This window comes from Lipophrys pholis, assembly GCF_963383615.2.
Source record: "Lipophrys pholis genome assembly, chromosome: 3".
Lineage (NCBI taxonomy): Eukaryota > Metazoa > Chordata > Actinopteri > Blenniiformes > Blenniidae > Lipophrys > Lipophrys pholis.
Window position 1 is genome coordinate 20,449,306 of NC_137627.1, and position 16,640 is coordinate 20,465,945.

The window sequence follows — 16,640 nt, forward strand, 5'->3', positions numbered from 1 at the left end:
CCAGCTTCTGACGGAGAAGGCAACAGGAGGAGACTCCAGGTCTCTCCCTGTTGCAAGACCAAAAACTGTTCTGACTCCGAAGGCTCTCAATCACATCATATTGTTGGCCCAAGCTGCCGAACAGGACAAGGGCAAAAAAAAAAAAAAAAAAAAAAAAAAAAAAAAAAAAAAAAATTTAATTTTTAAAGGGATTATGGGATAAATGTAATAAAAAAAAAAAAAAATTTTTTTAACTACTTTAATCAGTGTTTTACTTGTACAAGATGCTGGCTCTTTGTCTGACCTCCATCCCTCCGCCACAGATGCCGTGGCAGAGTGTGGAGCATGTCGGGGACCAGAGTCCTTACGTCACATCAATTATCATGCACATCAAACAAAATGTGCCAATCATCAGAGACAATCTCGCCTCAACGCGCAAATACTTCACACAATTCTGCATCAAGTTCACCAAGTAAGACACAAACACACTAATAGTTCTTTAAAATGTGTGTGTTTTGGTTTTTTAAACAATCTTTTTGAAAATTTATTTATTTGTTTCTTCTGTTTTCGCCCCTCAGCTCATTTATCCCCAAATTCATCAACCACTTGTTTCGATGTAAGCCGATCAGCATGGTTGGGGCTGAACAAGTGAGTTCCATTTCTGGATTATTCACACTTGCGTGTTTAATTGTGTTTAGGGTGCACTTTTCTAACCGGAGTTCTCCTCTTGCACATGCAGCTTCTGCTCGATACACACTCCCTGAAGACAGTCCTGCTGGATCTGCCCTCAATAGGGTCCCAGGTTGTCCGGAAGGCGCCTGCCAGCTACACCAAGATCGTGGTGAAAGGAATGACTCGTGCAGAAATGATCCTGAAGGTGAGGAGTTGGGAGGAGACATCAGTGCGGACTAGACTTCACTGCAGGAGGTTTACCTCTGTGCAGCTCTAAAGTGCAAACTCTCCATGTCTGAAACAAGCTGAGCTGAACCCTTCCTTTAGGGGCAGAAGTGGAGAATTGCAAATACTTACAGAACTGAAATGAACTAGTATTTTTGAATTCTTGTTCTTAAAGTGTTTGCAAGATGTGAGGAAAAACAAACAACTACATTTATTGTAGGAAATGACAATCTAAAAATTACTTCACTACAAAATTAACCTCCATCAGGACCCCTTTTTAAACTTACGATGCTCTACGCCTGGCGTCTGCGTGGACCCAAAGCGGATTTACCAATCAGACGTATTGCAATAAACGTCTGACTGACCTATCTAGTGTTAGTGTATTGTTACTTAGGCCCATTTAGACAATTAACAGAAAAAAAAAGTTATTCTGTAAAACAGTCCAGAACATAATCGGCACTATTTTGCCCAAAAAAAAAAAAGACAAAACTTCCTTTTGGATGATTTTCTGTTAAAATCCCGGCCTTCTCTAACCACTGGAGATGGCGTTCCACCAAACTAATACCACAATATCTTGTTTAAGACTGTTTTGAGATGAAAATGCAGATTAACACAACAATAATGTCAATATCTCACGTCAAGTTGTTCTCTGTAAAACGCCATCAGGCGAGAAACGCTTCAGAATAAGTTCAGCAGGTTCATAGTAGATAAGTAGATAAATTTACATGGTACAGTAACTCTGTAATATTACTCTATATCTGTAATTTGTTGCTTTTCACACCTTTTTGAGTCCAAACTCTTTTTATTTCCTCCTTTGTCCTGCATTTTTGTAATAAGTCGAGTCTTTTTGCCCCGTTTTATAATCTCATTTGTTTACTAAGTCATTTACCGTAGAGTAATTACTATATATAATTGCATTATTTGTTCTGGAAATGTAATTTGAACGGAGATATTTTGTACGGATGACTTTATTTGAATGCATTCTACTGACAAAGCAACAACACATTCAGTGGTTAACTAATACTTTCAGTACTTCATTCAACAGAAGCACTTCTGTGCATCGTAACAGCAGTCGACTTTTTCAGAACACGTTCCACTTCTGCCTTTCCCTGATGAATGTTGGGGGAAAAAAAACTCTCAACCTTCCACCTGAGGCCACCGTGGATTATTTTAAACTGTTTAACTTTCACGTATAAACCCAGAACGAGCTTCCCTCTGAAACGGACGGTTTTTAATGAGAACCCGAGTTGAACTGTAAATACAAGATTCTTCAGCTTAAACACGGTATCAGCCCTTCTCCATCTTTATGAGACACTTGAGCTTTTATGACTTTTATAACTTGGGTGGCTAAACTCGTGCCGGTCATTTTTACCACCACAGCTTGAGTTTCTGACCTTTAAAGGCTTTAGTTTAGAAGTTCAGTCAGACCTTTATGTTTTAAGTGCACTCTTTTTTTTTTTTTTTTTTTTTAATTGTTTTGCCATTTAATAGATTTGATTTTGAAGCCTTGACAGATCCAGTTAAACACGAGCTCCGGTACTGACGGTAACACTTGACCAAGGGTACTCTGGCACAACCTGCAGTCAAACTGCTTTTCCACCGATTGAGGTTTCGCCGTAAGGAGCAACAGTAGACTGAACAAATATTTCTCGTGCGAGTGTTTTGTGGTGAGCCAGCTTTAATTGTTTGTCTTGAGTCACTTGAGGAGATTACCTACTTAAGAGTTTATTTTTGGCAGGATCGTCCTTAAATTGTGTCGTTAGTTGCACTTACAATGGCACTTTATGAGCATGTTTTCACAAAATCATCCAACTCGCATGAGGTGAGGGGAGGGATGGAGGGGAGCGCATGCACTGCTGGTTTAATGAACCCCACACGCACACACACACACACACAAACACACACACACACACACACACACACACACACGCTTATTTACTAACACTCAGTATGTGGTTGACCTTCAGCCAGTGGAAAGGTGTGAGTAAGTAAATCAGTAACAGCTTGCAACTATGCTTCAACTCACACAAACTACACACACACACAGACACACACCCACCCACGAGTACATACCTATTTCAGCTAATTTGATTTGCCTCCTCTTGCTCTATTCGGTTCTATTTCCACATTTTAACAGGCCGGCTATTAGACGCATCAGTCAAGGCAACTCTATTTATAAGATCACCATTCAGGCACCAGGCAATTCACAGTGTTTTACAAAGGAATAAAAGAAGGGAATGCATTAAAGCAATAGGATTATTTAGAGGGATTAAAAACGGCATAATAAAGGAGAATAAATAAAGTACAAGCTTAATTCAATTAAAGGTAATAAAATGGGTAACTACATAGAACCTTTGGATTGACTTTACTGCGATTTTTTTTTTATTTCCCTCTTGGTACTTGGCGTCCCAAATCACACACAAAGTCACACCTTTCATTTTTCCAGGTACTTTCACAAACAACGGACTCACTCTACACATCCAATATAGAAGTGATACATTCCTACATAAGTGCTGAGGAAGCACTTCCCTGCATCACTTCATAAATTAGACGGTGATTACTTTAAAACCTTTTTTTTTTTTTTTGGTCCATTGTTTATTTGAGACAATAACTTTTTTTAGTTCTTCGATAAGGAGTGTCAGCGGCCACATACCACCCAATTTCACCTTCATAGGGCCGGACCGGTGAAATAGCGCTGCAATAGCCTTTAAATCTAAAGTTAAATCATGTCAATCTCTATATTTTCACAAAACCAAACAATTCCTTCTGAAAATGACTACAATTTCAATATAAGGCCAATTTTAACTGTACTTTGCGATGGAATATCAAAAACTCTTCTCCTATAGCTTTTGCATTATTCCTGTTTATAGAAACTCACCTTGACAGCTTGGCTTTGAGGCTCGTTTGATCGCGACGAGGTAGCTGTCTTTCACGGAGGCATCACCGATATCTCAGCTCGGGTCTGAGCGTTGTGTTGTGTCTACTACAAAAAATTGTTTTTATAATAATCTAGGATTTCTTTGAAATTCCTACAATTTGCTTGGGCCAGATTGGAGCCTCTTGCAGGCCAGCTTTGACCCACGGGCCCTATGTTCAGCACCCCCCCCCCCTGTTTTAAGTGAAGTGAAGGGATTGAATGACTATCAGATTAAAATTGCATCAAGTAAAGACTTCTATCTGATCACATTGGTAAGATTCTATTGAAATTACAGCCGATGATGACCCTGCCAGGGTTCATGTAAACACGGCAGGTTGCGCTCTGCTGTCGGAGACCTGTGCGCGTATCTGTTTAATAAACTCCTTCATATGACTCGTCTCGCAGCAGATTTTGCGACATCGCTGCCGCATCATGCAAAAAAAGTGCAGTTTCATAAGTGTTGCACTTTTAAAGGAAACACGACAAGTTCCATTAATATATTCAACAAATCCATCTAAAATACTGGAGGACTTGCAGGTATGGGATCAGGTGTGCATACAGCAAACAGCCAGTCAAGTTATTGTTAATTGAATAATATTCTCGGTGCATATAAACCCAACATAAATGTGATCACTTAAGTCATGTAAACAGGACAATCTGAATACTCCGTTCCATGTAAATGCATCCAGCAACTATCTAACAGGCCCCGACAAGCATTTAATAATTGTCTGTCGGTCGTTTACCGGTATGCCTCTCTGTCAAATGTAGCTTGTGTGTAGCTTGTCATAGTACCCCTAGAGATGCCCCTAATGCATATATGAATATACCCCCATCTGCCACATATTAAAGAGGCTTCGACAGTCCAGACTCAGAAACATTCATTCATCTTTTGTCTGGACTCGACCCCTGCAAGCCCCTTCAGCTGGAATGTGATTTGTATGACTTTGGAAAAACTCCCTCAGACAGATGTGAGCTGACACGGCAGGGTTCACGTGAGATCCTGGGGCCAAAATAAAAACTGTGAAGGCAAAAAGTCTGACTCAAAGACGAATCTAAAAAATAACATAGTATCAGATGACATTCTGAGTGATAAAACTATTAGACAAATGCTACTCTCTCAAAATAGTGAATTTGATACATGAAGCTGTACAGTTACAATGCCATTTCAAAAGATATAATACTGCAGTCATGAGTAACTAGGAAGTTGAAGAAATACACTTCAATGCTATCAAATTGGGATTTTTCAGTTTTTTCTTAAGTTTCTTAAAGTGCTAATATGACATCTCGGTGGTATTTCTAATAAACAAACTGTGTTGCTTTTCAATATAAGGAAGACATATTTTGTTCACCTATCCAGCTGCCACAATAGCTGAATTTTAGTGTTCAATGAAGCAACGTCTATCAAGAATAAATTGTTGTGAATGCTCCAAACTCCCGGATATTTTTCCAACTGGTACGTTTACCAGTTCCCAGCTGCATGAATACACCACATGGACTCGTAACATTCAGCCTGCAAGTTGTCTATGTTGCTCGTTTGAAATAGTTTGGTTTCAAAGAGACACAATCTAAAGTTTTCTTCAGGCACTTGGCTTTGAAAAAGAAAAAGAAAAAAGTAAACAACTAAGGGGAGCGTTTGTACTGTTTGCCAGCATGTTGGCCATCGACATCATGTAACATGAAGGTGCCTCCCAGGTAATTGCTTCCACGTTCTGCTGAGACCAAATCCCCTGAAAGACAAACCCAGTGAAAGAAGGTCAATACAAAAATTCCTCTGCCGCGCCTCAGCGATAGTTTTAAATTACACTCCGAGATGCTGCGGTTTGCAATGAAATCTTCTCCCCCCCCCAGTAGAAAGCTGCTATACAATGGCGAGAGCTGCAGGAGCACTTTGAGAAATTTAAAGGTTTAAGCGGCTGTGCTGAATTTCTTGAACATTTCAGTTAATGAAGTGCGCTTTAAAACTCTTTAAATGTTTTTGTAAGTTCAGATTTACTTTTTTTTTTTTTTTAACCCTGAAGAACTTGTGTAAAGTACCCACTGGTTTTGAATAGGAGCTTAAGAAAGCTCTTAATAGTTAAATCCACGTCTCATAGAATGATAAAAACCTGCCATTACGTTAAGTTGGCAACCAACGTCTGTTTATTTTACAGTGTTGTTCAATTAAGCAGGGACAATTACATTTAACCTATATATATATATATATATATATATATATATCAGTAATAATGTACAAATTGAAAATAATCTGCAAATAAATGAAAAGATGAGACAAATAAGTGATAAAAATTGTATTATTGTTAGTGAGTAATAGTCAGCATAACTAGGAAATGTGATCATTGATTATTTGTGAAATTGCACCATTAAGTTTAACTTCTTCCTACCAATTTGTCTTTTATGTAACGTCGACTCAAAGCAACCTGAGAGGAGGTTTGATTTAGTCTCATTTATGATTTTTAGCGCCGTCACAGTTCGGTGTCTCGTCTTTACAGCGACGCTTGTTGTTAAATCAGTCCGACGGGCTGATTGGAGAGTCACAGGTGAATCTAAGGTACAGTTACTGGGGAGAAAAACAAAACCCGTGTTTTAACGGATTCCTAACGTCTTTCTTTCTATTGACTGTGACTTTGTTCTGTACGGCAGAAGCAGTCGCTCACTAAAACAAACATTACGAACAAACACACTCCTACGTTTCTGGAGTATTTATAGATACATTATACCCGCCTGTTAGCTCAGGGTTAATAGGTCAGTCACTAATTACTATTATGAAATGAATAACAGTTAACTTCACTGAAGTTTCAAAAAGTGTGTGCGACTTCTCTTACAGTTGAAAAGCGTTGCAGAGCTTCTGTCTCTGCCCCCTTTTATTTTGTAGCACGAGGCGACGTGAGCCTGCCTCCACAGAGCCACAAACGTATTTGAAACCAGTAAATAAAACACAAACTGCGTGAAATGCTCAGTTGTTGTAACATGTTTTTGTATCAACAGCAATGAGCTTATTCTCTGATTACTCCTATGCCAGTAATGGTGCTATTAAAATCACGTCTAATCTGTCCTGCTCCATGTGTGTCCAGTATTTCGTAAAGTCACTCACCAACTTTTTGAAAAGCAAGTTAAGTGAAATATGATATTATATATTCTACCTCATACTCCTCATTCACCTCGGTTTGGTCCCCTCCCGCTCTTGTTTGTGTACTGCTTGATGTTCTGCAGCTTCTTGTTTGCTTCGATTCCCAGATGTTTAGCGCTGGGATATGTGCTGCAGAGGGATTGTCTAAATGTGTTCATTAAAAAAAATAAAAAGATGCCTTAACAAGACTAAACCAAAACAATAAAGGACTTCCTCTTAAATCCTAAATAGTCAACTGAAATAGGCTGAGACGCAAAAAGAAGAGGAACTCATTCCACATTACCGACTGTCAGTGGTTTTATTATAAATACAATGGATATTGATTCATGTAGCAATAAAATGGCGTGAGAGTCATGGGCACTTTGCTCCTCGGATGACGGTCATCACTGTCACTTTTTCAGATTGTACTACTGCGCCCTCTTAAATCTCTGTGTCGCTGTCAAAATATTAACTTAGAGCCGTCTGCTTGGAGAAGCGGTGCTGAGTTATGCTGCAAGTAGGTAGATGTCTCTCCGTCTGTCCGTCTGTCTGGGACAGACGGCCTCTCTCCTTCCCTCCTTCTCTCCTGGCCGCTGCAGAGCTTGTGAGACGTGGCTGTTTTCCACACTTCCCCAGCCGAGCCCACTGTAGAGTTCTCTCTCGCTCTCTCTCTCTCTCTCTCTCTCTCTCTCTCTCTCTCTCTCTCTCTCTCGCTCCCCCACTTCTGTGGATAATTTAAAGGTTACCCCCCCATACCCACCCTTGTTCTGCATGAATCCCCCCCTCCCCACACACTCATGCTGTTTCTCTTTTCCTTTTTTTCCCCCGTTTTCATTCTTCACCCCCCCCCCCCCTTTACAAGGTCCCTACAGGCCTTTCCCTTGGCGTGGCTCCAGGACAGTTGCTAAGTAAATCACTCAGTCAGCAGGACGAGCGAGAAGGCAAAGAATTCCTCACGATCCTGAGCCTTTCATGCCTGCTCTTCCTCCTCTCCGTCCCTCCTGCTCGCGTTTCCTCCTCTTCCCCGCGCCGCTCGGCCTCTCATGTTTTTCTTCTTTCCCTCCTGCCATCAGAACTCAGGCAAAGCTTGAAAGGACAGATTAAGTCATTTTTGAAGTGCAGGATAGGAGAAACAGTTTGCGAGTGGGGGTCCCTGCCTGGACCAGAGTTATGCATGAAATGGGGTGGGGGTGTTGGGTGGAGGTGGTGCTGGTGCTGGTGGTGGTGGTGGGGGTCTGCCAGCCATGTGTTGGTCCGTCTCTTTTGTGGCTGCTTCGAGAAACGCTGCCCGATACACGTTTCCCTTCAAGTGTCTATTGTTGAAAGAAAAGAAAAAAAAATCTACAAAGACAATTCAATCCAGAAAGTCTCGTTCCCCCCCCACCATTAAAATGGTTCCCTGATCTTCACTCATGCTCATTTTTACCCAGACTCATTACGGCCCCTGAATAATTAGCAATAATTAGCAGTTTCTAAATATAGATTTGTTGTTTTGACTCTGTACCGTGGTTCTATCTCCGGGGTTCGGCCCATGTGGGATCGTTTAAAGATCACTCGGGTCTGTCCTGATGGTTCGCAGGAAAGTGGCTGCTGGGGGGGTTGAAGCCGATGATAAACTGTACTTTTCCGCAGGTGGTGATGGCCCCACATGAACTGCCGGTCGTGTTTGTTGATAACTACATCAAGCTCCTGGCTGATGGCAACCCGGAGACCTTCCAGAAGATTTTGGATATGAAAGTGAGTCGTTTCGCTCTCGCCGGCGCTTCAAAATAAACGGCGCAAAGTTTGAGAGGAATGTGTTTATTTACTTTTTCCTGTTGAGGACCGACCAAGAGGCACAACACCCTGTCGAACCCTCCTTGTCCCGTCCCTACTTTGTTTCTTGAGCGGATTAAATAAACAAGATCTAACATGTTGATTAGGGAGGTTGGGGGGGAGGTGGATTTTGCTTCCTTTGGGCAAAGTCCAGCCATTTCCCCTTCTCCTTTTAGTCATGAAGCCAAAACTTCAATTTAGTATTTCCTCTCCTTTCGCTCCCATTGTTATTCGACTTCATGTTTCCCGATCATGTCGTTTTTCCAAGTGTTCTCTCGCCCAGTGTTTCAGGAAAGGAAGCACTCCCACTTTGTAGTTCTGCGGGATTTATTTATTCATTTTAGTTCTAATTTAGTTTTTAGGGTTGTTGTTTTTTTCCCTAAAATACTATAAGAATGTAAAAGTATTTCATAATCATCTCAGAAAACAGTTTTCCACAATATGGCACAATACTTCATTGTTCTGCCTTATCAAGATGTGTTTGTTCTTAAACTGTAAAACTCGTCAAGCAAAGCGTCAAAGTGGGTGCAGCATTGAAAAAGAGCCCGCGATCCCCTGGTCCGACCTTCCTCTGTGAACCGTCTCGCTTCTCTCTTTGGCTTTCTGCTGTTGTTGTGTGTGTCGTTAATACTTTTGTCGTTTGATGTGTGCATGCAGGGTCTGAAGCGCAGCGAACAAAGCAGCATGCTGGAGCTCTTCAGGCAGAGACTACCCACCCCGCCCTCCGGGGCCGACGGCGGCCCCTCTCTCTCCTTCAGCACCCCCACGCCCGAGCAGGAGTCCTCCCGCATCCGCAAACTGGAGAAACTCATCAAGAAGAGACTGTGAAGTCACTGAAATCCCCATCCGGGGAGTTCTGGAGACCGGGCTGGGCCGAGCCGAGCCGGGCCCTCAAGTCTCCTCATCTCACAGACTCCATTACGCTCTGCCGAGTTAACCTGCAGGATTAGAGAAGGCGCAAAACACCGACTGATTTCACCAACTGATGTAAGCCCGGTGCTGGATTATGAAGAAACTTCCTCTGTTGTTACTTGTTACATCAATGCGTTATGTCGTGTACTTCTGGAATCTTCCATCCGTCTTCTTGTGACACTAACGTGGGAGATTTGTACATTTGCGTGCAGAAGACCGAATGTCGTGCTCGTATTTAAATTCTGGCCGATTCCCTCCAGCTCAATCGAACCCATGCTGATCGCAAAAGAGCTCAATCCTAAATAAATTGCTTTGGATATTATGTAAAACCCAATAAAGTACATGTGGGGAAGGTGTGGGATACATTTTGTGTGCACTGGACATTTAAAGAGAACGTACCGGTAGTTTGTTTGCTTTGTAAAACCTTTGACTAAATCTTTTGATTTTAAAACTTTAATCTTTTAAAATGACAGTAGAATTGAACACTTTGAAATAAAGATTCAAACAGTGGAACTTGCATAACATTAAGATTCATTAATGGTGAACTGAAATATTTAAAGTCTTTTCTGCCTTTAACTTTTATTATTGTGATTTCTAAGTTTAAAAAAAAATCGAATAAATAGTATTTCAAAATGTTAAATTTTTTTTTTTTAAGTGGGTCACATAATTTTCACAATCAAGATTTATGTTTTTTTTCTGTCAAAGATATTCTAGTTCTTTTAACATACACCCGGAGACGTGTGCAGCCCATGGCATTATCCTAACAGTCCAGAATGAGCTTTAATAAGTCATTTTAACTTAAGAATTACTGTGGTATGTTTTAGTGAATGTGTATACTTGGGTGATACGACCTTTACACAATTGCTTGGAAGGAAGAAAAATCAACTTATGTCCACTTCATCAGCTGGCCTTGTACATTTATTCTGACAGTGCCTCTCTTTATTAAAAGGTTGTGGAAATCATCATAAAGACTGCATCACTTTATACATTCCTGCATCATCAATGTCTTCAGGTGTGAAACGCTCAGACATGTTACTCTCTTCTTTAGTCGGTCCTTCCTATTTTTGAACCGATTCCATAACCTCATAAAATATGTCCGGCTGTAATCACGGTAGCAGTAACGCATGAGCCCCTAAATAAAATTCAGCTGCCTGGATGCTGGTAGTTTATATCGGCTGTCCCTCCGCTGCTCCTTCCTGTCGCTACTTCATAAATCCATTTCTTTCAGGGTCGGCTGTGGAGCTGAGTTTTGCAACATCCCCACCCGTACGGCAGAGCTGCTAGTTGAAATAATGTGAGTTTAATGAAGACTGATCAACTCAAACACCCAGAATAATTGCTGCTCGCCGCAGTTTCATTTCCACTTCAGCTGAACCTAATGAGTTGGTGACAATTTCGCTGATCTGTCGGCCGTACAACAACTATGCACATTTTGAGAAGCACGGTAAGAGAGAGACATTTACAAGAAAGATGTCGCTTTTATGGGTTTCCTCCCACGATCCAAACAGTTTGTGTCTCCGAATGTGTGAGCGTGAGAAGAAAACCGTCAATAAAAACAATATTTAAAGAAACGCGACTTCGTTCAAACTTTACTGACATTATAAAGCAAGTCTCAGGCCGTACAAGGAGTGATGTAGCAGAGGAGGTTAATCACAGCGCAGAGTTTTGGAGGTGCACGTCGGGCGACGCAGAGGCTCTGCTGATGCGGCTCACGGCAAAACGTTCGTCACATTTGGGGGTCTCCGTTTACACCACACGAGTAGGAAACATGGCGTATTCTAGTTTAATCATCCGTGTTGGTGGTTTTAGAGATGAGATTCACCCCTAATAGCATCCGATTCCTCATCTGTCCATATGAATGTTGGGTACTTTCGATTGTGTTAATGTTTATTGTTCTCTGCCCACACGTATGTGTCGTTTCATTACAAAAAGAACCAACAGCGCCACCTCATGGCCTGGCATGCTAACTATATAATTTTTCAGTGTCTGCATTTGCCGTGTAAACCGTGAAACATTTCTCAGGCCGTGTAACACGAGCCGAATCAATCTTTTTCTCCCCTTTGTTTTGAAAATGTTTCCCGTCCACACGTCACTATGATCATGACTCAAAACGATGTAGTACATATACTAAGCCTGTAGGTGACGCTGTAACGCTGCCACATGAATCCTCATATTTGAGAAATCACAGTGTTATCAGGTCGAGAAGTGGGGGTGAGTACATTATTGTTTTCAGCAAATGCCCATCCATTGGTCAGAGCCGGGGCAGCGTTTTAAACATTTCTCTACTCTAGAACCCATCTTGAATTTTTAAACACAGTGGTGTGTGGATGATCAGCCAAACAAACTATGCTGTTGTCATGTAGACAGGGCCTGAAACTAAAGAGGCGTTTCTACGGGAATAAACAGTGCTTAAAAAGATTTGCAGCATGTTGCTTCATCAAATGTTTGTTATTTTAATCTAAAACCAAGAAAACATATCAAAAGGGAGTTTGGAGAAGTTCCCATGTCTTTGGGGGGGGGCTCAGTGCTCCGGGCTCCTTCTCCGGTTTCCAATCACCAGCGGACCAATCGGCGGCTGCGCGCGGGTCCAGGAGGCGTTTTCTCGGCTGTGTTTAGTGGACGTGAAGCCTCCTCTGGAGGGGGGCAGAGTTTGAAGAGGAGCCGCGGGCTGAGAAGCAGCAGAAGCCGCAGCAGCAGCAGCAGGGTCCCGCACACGGACACTCCTTCCCCCTGCCTCACACACGTCAATAAACTCGGTTCGTCCTCGGTTCTCCCGCTGCTTTGTGCAGCTTTGACTCGGTGCAGCTCCGCGGTGCTGATGCTGTTTGCAGCCCGCGCAGCAGCGCGTGCAGCCCGCGGGGGAGAGAGACGGGAAGAAAGAAAGACGTTTTGCAACCTGGAAGTGACTCTGTGGTAACCTGCGGAGCTGCGCAACCTTTTTTTTTTTTCTTTTTTCCTTTAACGAGAAATGGTTGGCAGGTTGAACTTGCCAAATGTTTGCGACGGAGAGCCGCTGGATATGAGCTGCAGGGCGGATCGAGGACTCGACAGTCCAGACTCCGGGCTGCCGCCCAGCCCGAGTCCCAGCGCCTGGCTGCTGCTGCCGCCTGCGTGTCCGGACAAACCCGGAGGCGTGAGTCCGGGACCGGAGGACGAAGGGAAGGGGTCCCCGGTAGGTACAACCCCGACCCCCACGGTTCTCTCTGTGCATGGGGTTTGCATGTTCTCCCTGTGGACCTGTTTCCCTCCTGTCTCCACGCATCCAGCTCCTGCTTTTATCTGGGATGTATTAAAGTGTCTGTTTGAGTTCAATTAAGTTTATTTCGACCTTTTTTTTTTTTTAATGCTGATGTTTCACCATACCACCTGTACAGGTTCATCAGAATCCCAGCTGTTGATCACATGAAGGGATCTGCAACCTATATGATCATTTAATCAAATGTCCCTGGAGACATGAAACACATTTAGCTTTTAAAATGGCTCAAACACAGTTTCTAGTTTCATACAGTTTGGAAAAGCAAACAAGAACTGTGTCTTATGTCGCATTTCTGAAGTTTCAATTACAACCCACTGAGTTGAACTCGGAATGTAAACATGACATTTTTATCTGTTTGGTTTTTTTTACCAGATTTTTGCAGTTTCATTCTTTTCCAGAATTTTGACATTTTAGAATAGAACTATTTAAGCAATCATTGTCATTTCAGCATTTTGTCACTTTTTAGTTGTCTTCTTTTTTTTTTTATCCAAGAGATAAAAATCATTTTAGAAATGACTGATCTATAAGTAAAATGACCAAAAAAGATAACATGTTTATTTAGGTATACTTTTCTGAAAGCTTCAGGGAGCCTGACCTACAGCATAGCTTTTCTTTTCTTCTTTTTTTTTACTCAGATGCTCAGTAGTTGAATAGATTACACATTTTATTAAAGACAGTGACATGTGAAGCTTGTATAAATCTAGCCAGCTATAGAAAGTGGGTTCATTCAGCTCTGTGTGGGAAGCCTTTAACTTCACTGTTTTTGGCCCATGGAGATCACAGGCCTAGACGGCAACAAATACACAACAAGCTCATCATAAAAGTGACAAACAAGAGCTTTAAACATTGATTATCTAAAGTCTTCCCATATAGGAAACATTATACACAATCACATGCAGTCCCATCTCCACAGTCAACTCCTGGTAATAAACAGTCTGCACCGTTCACACAAGGGAAAGAGCAAGACGAACCTGCGTTCATTTCCAACGGAATGAATGCCTTCCTTGAAAGATACAAACTTAGCTTCTTGGCCATCTCTAGTTTTAGGTTTTCTATTTTTGAATTGGTTAAAAAAAAAGTATGCATTTTGCATTACAGGTTCCAGTTTTACCCGTGGGATCTCCTCCTCAGCTCCAAGCGCTGTCCTTTGGGGAAGGCATCACACTTGATCTGTTACCCGCCAAAGAGATGAGGTGGGTTGACTTGAACGCGACGTCTCGTGAGATTTTGAGTTGGGAAGACTTTTTCCCGTAGTGTCATAAATGATGCAGGTGGGTGTGGACGACATTTGATTGGTACGTTGTAAGAGACGACTGTGGCTCAGTTTGTAAGGTAGGCTATCCTCTGATCTCAAGGTTGGAGGTTCCTCTCATGTGTTGCTCCCACCAATTGTTGTGTGAAGGTGTGCTGAAACTATATTACGGTGGCCCAGAGGGGCCAACAGCACAACACAACAACAAAAAGCCACAACACAACAAAAAAGCCACAACACAACAAAAAAGCCACAACATAACACTAGAAAGCCACAACACTAGAAAGCCACAACACTAGAAAGCCACAACACCACACTAAAAAACCACAACACCACACTAAAAAACCACAACACCACACTAGAAAGCCACAACACCACACTAAAAAACCATAACACAACAACCAAAAGCCAAATGGGACTTTTGTTTTTGTGTTGTGCTGTTGGCCCTTCTGCTCCACCACTGTGGTTTACCCAGTAGAATGTGTGATAATATGGAAGTCCATACGCTCTCCTCTCCAGATACACCTCCTCTGTGCACTACGACTCAGACCGCCACTTCATCCAGGATGTCGCGCTGCAGCCGTGGGGCCAGGGGCTGGAGCACTGCCGGCAGACCATCACGGCTCTGCCGCACAGCACCTGGCGCCGCTACAAGACGCAGCTGGACTTTGAGCCGCGCCACCGTCCGCTGCGCTTCAAGAGCACCACCATCGTCTACCCGAAGAAAACCAGCGCCGTCTACGCGACAGAGCTGAGCTACGACTGCCACCGGCTATCCAGACGTTTCCTCTCTAGCGTGGAGCTTGAGAAGCTACCTCAGTGAGAACAGGAGGGTGGCGGGGGGGTGGACTGGGGACATGCTACATCAGTCACTCTCATGGTCGTTATCAGTGACGCTCCCTGAAGTCTGAAGGCTGGCTGCCACTGACCTGCTGTGTTGTTGTCTTTTTACAGTTGTGTAGACCGAATTTTGTACCCAAAAAATGAGCTCCGGGCTCTTTTGCTGTGACGTTACAGACGGAAAGCGTGTCAAGATGTTGGTTGAATACATTGAATGTTTCTTCCATTCCATGTCTTGATGTGCTTATGACACCATCCACCTGCATGGGTCCTTTCACACTTTGTAGCTTGCTGGAATGTTTTTTTTTTTCTCGACAGCAATGAAGCCCGCGTCAGTTCACCACTTGCCGGTTGAACTGAACGAGCCCAGTTTCTTTCTACGACGTCGTCCAAAAGGGCGGCTTCGTCAGGAGTGGTTACATGCCCGCGGGGTTTGGATTGATGCTAAATCGCTAATTTCTCCACACTGTAGAACGGTTTTGTTGACACTTTCTCGCGTTTTGTTTTTCACAGGGTATTTTGTATTTATGCACACAAGCAAAGCTGTTGGCAGGCCTTCTTCTTTAGTCACCGTTTACAGCTGCTGCTCTAAAGCATACAACCTGTCTGCCTACAGGGGGGCTTGCGGGTAGCCCTCAGGAGATGTCCTACGAAAAATGGTCAATCCAAACGAGATTTGAAGCTCTAATTATTCAGGATGATTGTGACAAGGAGGCCTTTGTATTACTTGGTTCCCTGAAAGTAACTGCAAGTGTTGTTGGATAAAGGGAATTTTTCTATTCAAACTGATCAGGTAGGTATTATTAATAGAACATGAATGGATCACTTTTTTTTTTTCTTTTTTTTTACTTACTGACCTTAAAAGTGAAAGTAACAAGTTGCATTCCTCTGCAATAATGTCATTTAGTGTGAAAATGTATTTATTCTGAAGTTTTAGGATCTGAGATTTTATCAGCCCCACTATTAAGTCTCTCTCCATAACTGCGGCAGTGGATGTTTTGTGATGCCTTTTTGTTGTATGTTTTTATGCTTCTTTTTTTTATATATATTTGTCACTTATCCAGTGCTGGTTTTGAATAAAATGATTAATAATTTATCAATTGTGTATTTTCTGTATTTCTCAAAGGTCGACTTGATGGCACCTAAAAAAAAAAAAAAAAAAAAAGATTCTAAAGTACATTCTGATTATGAGCAGTCAGGATAAGTTGTGTTCAGATTGACCAAATTAAGTTATAATGGCTTGTATTGAATATTTTAAAAGTTGTGAGATTATTACTTTCCCTTAACTTTAGCAGTTTTCGTTCAGATGATGCCCTCTTGTGGGCATGTAACGGAAGTGCAATAGAGTGAGCGTGAGTAAGATAGACATTTGACATTTGTTGCTCTCCACGATAATATTGTTAAAATATTATTTTTTGGCGGGGATTTGGAAGTCTGATACTGAGACATTAAATTCAATACAAAGTAGCTAATGAGGATAATCAGATCGTATTACATGATGTAAGACCATCCATCTTTATAAACGGGGACAGGTCAAAGTGCTTTCTGCAGAGAGCTGCTTTTCCCAGCAGTCCCTGAAGGCAGCACTTCATGAACGTTGACGATGAGGTCGAATTTAATTTTCAGAGATTTTTTTTTTTACATAAAACTACCTGTATTATTGTAT

General features: G+C 42.1%; 2 protein-coding genes across 3 annotated transcripts in view; both read left to right on the forward strand.

The window, feature by feature from the left end:
* Window positions 1-10,592, forward strand: part of vps53 (VPS53 subunit of GARP complex) — a 33,629-nt gene extending 23,037 nt beyond the window's left edge. For both annotated transcript variants that reach the window (XM_080459439.1, XM_080459440.1), the window contains exons 17-21: window positions 303-451; window positions 558-627; window positions 719-856; window positions 8,532-8,636; window positions 9,372-10,592. In XM_080459439.1, the coding sequence (XP_080315565.1) occupies window positions 303-451; window positions 558-627; window positions 719-856; window positions 8,532-8,636; window positions 9,372-9,542 (633 nt within the window). In that variant the 3' untranslated portion in view covers window positions 9,543-10,592. The remainder of the gene's footprint in view (window positions 1-302; window positions 452-557; window positions 628-718; window positions 857-8,531; window positions 8,637-9,371) is intronic.
* Window positions 10,593-12,265: 1,673 nt separating this feature from the next.
* On the forward strand, window positions 12,266-16,070 carry rflnb (refilin B). Its single transcript, XM_080459878.1, has 3 exons — window positions 12,266-12,798; window positions 13,981-14,075; window positions 14,654-16,070. The coding sequence occupies exons 1-3, from the start codon at window positions 12,595-12,597 to the stop codon at window positions 14,955-14,957; spliced, it is 603 nt and encodes a 200-aa protein (XP_080316004.1). The 5' UTR covers window positions 12,266-12,594; the 3' UTR covers window positions 14,958-16,070.
* The last annotated feature ends 570 nt before the right edge of the window (window positions 16,071-16,640 follow it).

What these genes read in the sequence shown, in the direction of transcription:
- rflnb (XM_080459878.1), top strand. Translation starts at nt 12,595, where the DNA reads ATGGTTGGCAGGTTGAACTTGCCAAATGTTTGCGACGGAGAGCCGCTG. An exon ending in ACGAAGGGAAGGGGTCCCCG is followed by an intron (nt 12,799 to 13,980) that starts GTAGGTACAACC and finishes TTTGCATTACAG; the next exon opens with GTTCCAGTTTTACCCGTGGG. An exon ending in TTACCCGCCAAAGAGATGAG is followed by an intron (nt 14,076 to 14,653) that starts GTGGGTTGACTT and finishes TCTCCTCTCCAG; the next exon opens with ATACACCTCCTCTGTGCACT.